Source organism: Microtus ochrogaster, unplaced genomic scaffold, assembly GCF_000317375.1.
Source record: "Microtus ochrogaster isolate Prairie Vole_2 unplaced genomic scaffold, MicOch1.0 UNK37, whole genome shotgun sequence".
Taxonomy (NCBI): domain Eukaryota; kingdom Metazoa; phylum Chordata; class Mammalia; order Rodentia; family Cricetidae; genus Microtus; species Microtus ochrogaster.
In genome coordinates this window covers 1,042,776-1,051,902 of record NW_004949135.1, presented here as the reverse complement: position 1 = coordinate 1,051,902, position 9,127 = coordinate 1,042,776, and the positions used below count along the sequence as shown (strand labels likewise).

General features: G+C 43.2%; 1 protein-coding gene across 1 annotated transcript in view; it reads right to left on the bottom strand.

Moving 5' to 3' along the window:
• Positions 1-9,127, bottom strand: part of Prep (prolyl endopeptidase) — a 104,209-nt gene that overhangs the window by 33,071 nt on the left and 62,011 nt on the right. The window contains exon 10 of the mRNA XM_005368622.3: positions 6,742-6,845. Within this exon, the coding sequence (XP_005368679.1) occupies positions 6,742-6,845 (104 nt within the window). The remainder of the gene's footprint in view (positions 1-6,741; positions 6,846-9,127) is intronic.

Sequence of the window (9,127 nt, the reverse complement as noted above, 5' to 3'; positions counted from 1 at the left end):
ACATCAAGGGACCTAATAGTCCATCCAAACACCAAATACATGCTCCACTCAGCAGCAGGCTGAAGCCTCTCTAAAGCAGGTCTTATGCCAGGACACAAAACAAATTTTATATTCAGGAAAAAGTTTAGTAACTCTGTGCATACTCTCTGACCACAGTGTAGTAAACTCTAAAACAACAGCAAACAAAGTTCTAGTAAGTACATAAGATCAGTACTGAATAACAACCAATTATCGAATGATGAATGGGTCAAAGAAGAAGTCAACAAAATTTCAATGGTCTATGAGTTTTTATTTTTTTTTCCCAACTCTAAGAGTGATATTTAGGTACCTGGCCACCAGGGGGCGTGGAGTCCTCTGGTTTCAGGGCATATTCCAAATACCTAGTTGGCTCCTATTCTGTCCTATGTGAGGAGCTGCTAGCTGTCATTGACTCCCCTACACTAAGTCCTGTTTCCTTGACAATAAGCTCTAAGTTTTAGCTGGGCACATATCTCCTCTTAGAATTTACACTACATTTCACACCTCCTTGCAACTAGGCCTTACTTTTTCCCCATAACTTGCCAGCAGCTGAGACCTATGTCTCTTACTAGCACACAGCCATAGCTGGTGTGGGCTGAAGAATGGGTATAATGGGGTCAAACCCCTAGCAGCCATGAAACCATGAGTCATGCTGGGAATAGAGGCTATGCGAAGCTGAGCATCAGAAGAGGTGAGGAATCCTTGACTAGCTAGGACCCACATGCACTCTCTTATGACCTTCAAGGCATGAACATTTTGATTTACTTTTTTTGTGTTCAGAGATGCGTCTACACTGAAAAACAGTTTGGTTAGTTTGTCTGTTTTGTTTTGGCTGTTTGAGAAAGGATGAAGGCTGCCTTGAACTTAAGATCCTCTTGTCTGGGAGCTGAAATTACATCCAGACTGATCTCATTTTTAAAAACAATTGTGAAAATGGCTGGTGGCAGGCACATTATGCCACTGGTGTTTTTGAGTACGCAACAAATAGTCATGATGCCACTGTTTTCCATGGCAACGGGGCATAGGGGCAGAGTACCTGCCTCAGTATCAGCAGAGCTCACAGCAGTCTTTACACCTCCCAAAGTCACAACTCCTAGGGAAATATTGACCTGCATAAGCGACTTTATCACACAGAACAGAAATTCAGTAATATATGCAGATAGCTGAAATACAAAAATTTTTTTTAACACATTAAGCATAGATTTCTTCACCCTTACTTAGAGAAGAGAGTTGCTGGAGTATATTCAGATATTGCTCCATTTTCAGGTCTATGATCTGTTTCTTTCATTTCAGTCCGAGGGGAAAAAAAAAACCCCAATCTCTCAGCTGGCTGAACCACAATGAGACTGTGAGAAGCCAGAAGTGTATTCTGGCTACGCTCCATTTCTTTGTTATGCCCTGCTCAACCACAGCACACAATTCCATCTACTGATGACATGGGCCAAAGGCACTGCTATCACACAGAATAGTGAGGACTAGAGGCTTAGCTTCTTGAACTGACTGGGAAATTATGGAATCTCACAGCAACGAAGAAGCAGACGCATGCTCCGAGTGACAGGAGGCGGTAAACGGTCAGTGATTATAAAAACGCTCACACCTTACACACCCCTCCCAGTCTCCACCTGCTCCTAGTCCTCAGCCAGAAGCATCTCCACATACAAGAGCATCTTTCCCTGGACCACGGCAGTAGCATCCTCAGATCTTTATGCTCAACTCTCAGGCCTGACTGCATTTTCCATGGGATGGCTGCATTCACATAGTCCCTGGCAGTATTATAAATACAGTATTTACTAACAGACTAAATAATTAAATTCATTTTGCTAACAGGGAAACTCATTGATGGCAATACATATTGATAGGTTTTTCACAAATCTGTTTCCTAAGATGGCATTACTAACTTATCTTCACTTCTTTTGAAAAGACTTGGGCAGACAGGTCCTAATCAACCAGATATGATTGTTTCACAGTAAAAGGCAGAGGAAATGATGATCAACTAGGGATTTAATAAACCCACCTAAAACTGTAGTTCTTACATGGACCCCCATACGAGAAGAGAGAGTAGCAAGTCTTTTAGAGACTTGTTTCTCGGGTTGCTGTGAACAGTACCTTAGACAATTAGCAGAAAAAGTGTCTCTGATGCACTCGGTTTTCCCAGAGCTGCCACCAGGATGGAGACATTGACTTTGTTCTGTCTGCTGACAAAATGCAGTGCCACGTCCTTCACCTTCCTGAGCAAAATGAACAGGTCTTGGGAAATACAGACTGTTTAACAAACACCCTTTCCCCAGGGGAGGTTCTAGCCATGGGTTTCCTTGCTTGATCCCCACCAACTCCTTGGTTTGGTCCTTCGGCCCGCTGTACCTCCAGGAAGAAGGGACCTCTAGGATGCAGGAGGCCATGGGCATGACTAGCGGTCACCAGCCCTGCAGGCTACTCCTTGCTTCTGCAGTCACACACCTCACAGATGGCAGAAGGGAAGCGGTCCAGGGAGGTCTGTTCAAATTACACACGGAACAAATAGAAACTAAGCCATGTGGGATTGAAAGGGCCAACACCCAGAGTAACTGAAAATAAAAAGAGTTCTTCCAAAACTGCTGCCTTTCCTTACCATTTGACTACAAACTGAGAGGATGCTCTTAATTCACACACGAAGCCCTCCCTGAAGCAGCAGCTCGCTCCCGTCTGCAAGTCAGTAAGCTCATCCAGGCTCCTTAAACATGTACACAGGCTAGGTACGGCTCAGGCTTGTGAGTACTTTGCACAGCCCAAAGCGGAAAGAGTGTCTTCTACTTCCCCTAAATAAAAAGCTCTTACTACCCAGGAAGGCCAGGCTTTGAGCCATGGAGCGTCAGGGACTGAGGGATTCTCGGAGTTGTGCAATGACACAGGCACCGTCCCCTGGGAATTTCAGCTGCTGCGCGCACAGCCAAGGGATTTGTACTCCACACAAGCACTTGCTCAGCTCCAAAGCTTTACCCTCGCATTTGAACTGGAAAGAATGCATATACTATCCTCATCAGGGATCCCCAGGCAGGAAGAAGGCTTACGGAAGTCAAGGCAAAAGCTGACAGTGTACCTTTTCTACAGAGCCATGTGACACATGTGTGGGGCAGCAACCCCATACAGAAACCCTCCCAGATGACCAAACGGCAAATGGAGCTGGTGTCCAACATGCCCAACTGATGTAGAAAAATTACATGAATACTAGCTATTTCTATAGTACTCAATCTATATAACTTCATACACTCCCAAAAGGAAAACTGTTTCCAATGAAAACAGAGTGGCAGAAAGGCCACGCGACTTACCCAGTAACACTCAGTATGTCAGGCCTGTCTGAGAGGGCTTCTGATTTTAAATACTATTCACACAGACCACAATGCACCAGCCAAGTTTCTTCAGTGTTCTAACATACTAAGTAAATTAGGGCATGTATAATGGGTCTGCTCTCCAATCTAACAAAACGCCAGCTTGCTAATAGTTAGATGGTAAACCACAATCCTGTACCAAATCCAGCTTCTGCCTGTTTTGGTAAATCAAGTTTTATTTACAGTCTATATCTAGTCCACCAACTGACTAGTTCTAAACAGTTGAGGACAATTCATCCCATCTTAATTCTAGTGTCATGGGAACACCTTTGGGAGCATTCAAGATTCTTGAATCCAAGATCTACTGCAGTCTTTTTGATGTGCTGGTTCCTGATCTGTAGCCTGTGTGATTCAGCCTTCCAGGTGGGAGTGCCTTTTATTTTCAGCTTCTTTGAAATGTTTATTGTTTTTTTTAAAAATTTATTGAAAAGTTCTAATTGCATTTTTTTTCACACAATGTAATTTCGATCGTGTTTTCTCTTCCTGCACCAGTTCCTCCCTACCTGTTGGCGGGGGCTGCTCGTTCACTCCCAGCCGTCCAGACCCAAAATAATCACACAGAAACTATATTACTTGTAATACTGTTTGGCCACTAGCTTAAACATTATTTTCCGCTAGTTCTTCCATCTTAAATGAACCCATTCCTATTATTTTATATTTCATACAAGGCTAGGGGTTCATAGGCAAGGTTCCAGCGTGTCTGTATCTTGTGGTAGCTACATGGCGTCTCCCTTTGACTCTACCTACTCTCCCTCTATATCCTTTACAGCCTGGCTAATATTCTGTTTGGACATTGGCTGAAAGCAGCTTTTTTTTTTAAATTAACCAATGGCAATAAAACATATTCACAGCATACAAAGGGGAATCCTATATCACCTCCCTTTGCATTGATCTTGGCCTAATAATACAAATTTAGGATTAATTTTGTTATATGTATTTCTGCACTTCATTAAGGTATTGTGTTTGTGCAGCTCAGATAATTAAGAAATACACATTAAAAATGTCATCTATAATAGTCAAGCTTGTAGTCATGTTAGCTATGTTTCCTAGATGTATAAAGATATATTTCGGGGGCTGGAGAGATGGCTCGGGTTAAGAGCATTGCCTGCTCTTCCAAAGGTCCTGAGTTCAATTCCCACAACCACATGGTGGCTCACAACCATCTGTAATAGGGTCTGGTGCCCTCTTCTGGCCTGCAGGCATACACACAGACAGAATATTGTATATATAACAGGTAAATAAATAAATATTTTAAAAAAAGATATATTTCAGATGGATAGATATTCTTCAAAGACTATCAGAATATGGCATTTAAAATGCTTTAATAACTTAGGGCTTTTCATGACAATGAGATTCATCTGCTCCTGGTAGCATACTTAATTCAAGAGGAAGATGGGCATTAAAGAGGCTTCTTATGGAGTTTGTTAGCCATTTGGACAAAAAAAACTGCTTTCCCTGGATTGTTTGATGTTATGCGGTATAAACTGTACTCACAGGACCCACAGAGAAATGACTGCTAAACTTGCCTAAAGGTGAGACAGAAAGAGTCTGCCAGACATTCTGTAGGACACAGAAGAAAGTGACTGACAAACTGCCAACATAGGTAAAATTGTCTTTAAAATTTCCCGCTTCATGGGAAAGTCTGCTGGATACTATGGGCCTGTAAAGCTGAAAACGGATGCTCCAATGTTAAAGAATTCTGGGTGAGATTGTCCAGGTATTGAGATGTCTCTGTCAATTCTAGAGTTTTGGAAGTTGCTTACAAAGCACTTCCTCTTTACTTAGGTTATATTATATCCTTCTGGAGTCTTTGACGGAGTTTAAAAAAGATAGTTATAATTATAAAAGATAAATTAGATATAAAACTTTAGACTCACAAATATGGATAGATAATAGGTTATTTTCCTTAATTTGCCAAATGTCAATGGACTAAATATTGTAACTATAATTCTTGCTTGATAACTGCTTTGTTATTCTAATGTTCCTATGTTAAAGTTAAAAACCTTCCTTTTTATTTGAACAGAGAAGGGGAAATGGTGTGAGAAGTCCTTCTGTATATGTGTTGCTTTTATTGGTTAATGAATAAAAGAAGTGATAGGGCATAACAGAGGTAAGTGGAAAAACTAAATTAAATGCTGGAAGAAAGTAGGCGGAGTCAGGGAGATGCCATGTAGCCACCAGAGAAGACAGACACCCAGTAAACCATGAATCTTGTAGTAAAACAATAAAATATAAAAGTGGGTTAATTTAAGATATAAGAGCTAGCTAGCAATATGCCTAAGTAATTGGCCAAGTAGTGTTTTAATTAATATAGTCTATGTGATTATTTTGGGTCTGGGTAACTGGGAATGAACGCGTAGCCTCAGCCACCACCTACCCACCCAATTTTAAGTTTTCCTCTTTCTTTAAAACGAAAGCAAAATTAAAACCCCACTGAAAAACAAAACCAAAACTCCACAAAAACAAATCAAAACAAGCAAAAGACCAGTAAGACATACAAGCACACTCAAACAAACAACAACAACAAAAACGAGGCAAAATGCCTATACAAAGCACCATTGAGATTGCTTGTAGCTGGCCAACTACTCTTGCACATGGGGACTACTTGGAGTGTGGCTAATATCCCCAGTGAGATTCCACTGGTGAAAACTGGTTTTCCTTTGCCACCCATTAAAGACAGCTTTCTTCGTTAGCAGTGGGACCTGTGTAGGCCTTGTATATGTCACCACAGTCTCTGCGAGGTTGTATGTGCATCATTCCTATTGTGTCTGGAATGGGGTGCCTTTCAACACACCCTGCACTCTGTGCACTCTCACTGCAAAGGAACAGACACTCTTCACCATGTCAATCAAACAGCAATTCATTTTCCGGAAGACTCAATACCCTCGTGGAGCTAAAGAAGCCAAAAAGAGAGTTATGCTGGAATGACAGCGACCAGGGACCGAAGTACGGTGTCCAAACAATTTTTTTTTTGCTCATCCGTTCATTCAGATGTGCTGCGAGTACCTGCTCTACTGAGCAGAGACATACAAACTTCAGACTGGAGATGGAGACACTTTACATGGAGCAAATCTCTTGAAGACCTGAGCTTGCAGTCAGACAGACACAGACAAATGGTGTTTGTTTTCTGTCAACAACAGCCCTGGGAGCAAACCCAAAGGGCAGTGACTACAGGGCCTACTTCCTGCTGAGCCCTAAGCACTTGGCTCAATGCCTAGAAACAGTGGGAGCTGCAAACATATTTGTCCTCTGTATTACCGTGGGTTAGCTCTGTGGGTTTTGACAAGGGGGAATGTGAACAGGAGCCTGTGAGTCACATTCCCCAACTGTCCTGCTAAAGACATCAATTTCGCCATACCTGGATTGTCTGATAATCAGAAGCATCGATTCCCTTCACCGTCACCTCGCGGAAAACCATAGGTTCCAGTTCCTCTTTGGTAAGATCACAGTGGTAAATGACACCTAGAAGGGGAGGAAGTCTTAGGTTAGCATCCAAGACTTATGAAAAACGAGGGCTACAGGGATGCTAGGTGGTACCCGAGGCTAGCACCCTGGTAGGTGTGGCAGGCAGATGAGAAGAGTCTGCTATGAGTGGTACCCTGGAAGAGCGGAGGTCTCCTTATCAACACGACCTGCTGCCTCCCCTCCTCCAACCCCGTGCTATGAGTGGTACCCTGGAAGAGCGGAGGTCTCCTCATCAACACGACCTGCTGCCTCCCCTCCTCCAACACCGTGCTATGAGTGGTGGTACCCTGGAAGAGCGGAGGTCTCCTCATCAACACGACCTGCTGCCTCCCCTCCTCCAACACCGTGATGGTACTGTTTACTATTAACCTGACTGTGTTTGGGTCACCTAGTGGCCACACCTTAGGCGTTGCAGAGAGTATTTCCAGGAATTTAACTGAGGAAGGAAGACTCACCCCACCTGTGAGTAGTGCTACCCCATGGATTGGGGTCCTGGATTGAATATAAAGGGGACAAAGGAAGAAGGCAGGTGAGCACCATTGTTTGGCTCTCTGCTACCTGATTTGCCCTCGTGTGAGCAAGAAGCCAACTCTCAGGCCTTCCCTGCTGTCTTACCTACTTTTAGATTGCTGTGATAAAACACCATGACCAAGGTAATTTACAAAAGAGAGAGAGAGAGAGAGAGAGAGAGAGAGAGAGAGAGAGAGAGAGAGAGAGAGATTTAATCTGGCTCAAAGTTTCACAGGGTTAGAGTCCATGATGGTAGCGTGATTGAACAGCCCAGAGCTCACAACCTGATCTGCAACCATCAGGCAGAGACAGACTGGGAATCCCACCAGACTTCTGAAGCCTCAGAGCCCACCCGCAGTGACCCACCTCCTCCCACAAGACCACACCTCCCAATCCTTCCCAAACAGTTCCACCAACTTAAATGAGCCTATGGAGACCATTCTCACTCACACCACCATATCCACCATAGGGGATCCCACACCTCCAACTGTGAGCCTTCTGTCCAGTATTTTGTCACAGCAACCAGAAAAGTAACTAAAACCAAGGCCACCCTGAGCACTCACTGCAGAAAACTCATACATCCCTGGGGATTTGAGAAAAGGAAGGATACCTAACTGACCTCAACAGCTTTTCTCCAACCCAGGTCACAAAGCAATGCCCCCCACACCCGTGATAAACTCATCTGGAGCCATTTACCTGAAAGGGCTCTGATGGGAAAGTCCCACGATCTACTCAAGGTCTACAGCCAGTGGGGGGCTCTTGACCAGTCCTTTTGGGCTTGTGCTACCTGACACACACCCAGCCAAGGACACAAAGGAACAAAGGTGATCCATCACACGTCATTTCAGAATCAAATTTTCAGCTGTCCCAGTAATCGTGGAAATTCCAAATAACTAATATATACCAAGAATTTTAGCTTATTAAAACCACTAATGAAAATTCTACTTCCTGAATTTAATGCTGCCCTCTTAATATTTAAGAATTACATCAAAGAAACAATTAGGGAGTGAGTCAGAGAAGCTGGTGTGGAAACCTTAGCTCATACTTGAAATATACACTGTCAAGGGGAAGACAAATTGGTCCCGGGACCCCAGTGCTTGCTGGAATCCCACAGGGCACAGTGAAACCGACTGCTCATGGATTAAAATGACAGCTCTCTTTCCTCTCAACCCCTCCATGGTAGGTATTTCTCCAGCAGCTGAGAAACAATATTCTGTATGTAAGTAACTATGACAGTTAATGAGGGTTTTTGGTTTGGTTTGTTTTTTAAATCAGTACCAGGTATACACACACACACACACACACCTCTGAATTGGAGAGAAAAACAGGTTCCAAACATTGCAACAAAAATAAGATGGAACAAAGAGCAAGCATGTGCCACACGATCACCCAATTTGTCCTGATGTCACCACAAATAATGAAGGATTCGGGAGCTAGAATTAAGAGCACAGTGAACTCAGAAAGGCCACCAGAAACTGAAATTAAAATCCCTAATGAAAGATGAAGAAGAGGAGACAGACTCTCCCTTCCTGTCTACTCAGACGGCACAATTCTCAAGGCAGAATGAATACACAGCCGGGGCTGGCTGTCATTTAAAGAGAGTAGCCCATACTTCCTCCATTCTGGACAAACACACACAGGGATAAGCTTGATGGTGTCCATCATAAATGTATTTTATCACTATTCCCTGTGTATAGTCATCTCGGTTAGCCCAGGTTAGTTTACTGCACATTCTTTTTTTTTTTTTTTTTTTTCGAGATAGGATTTCT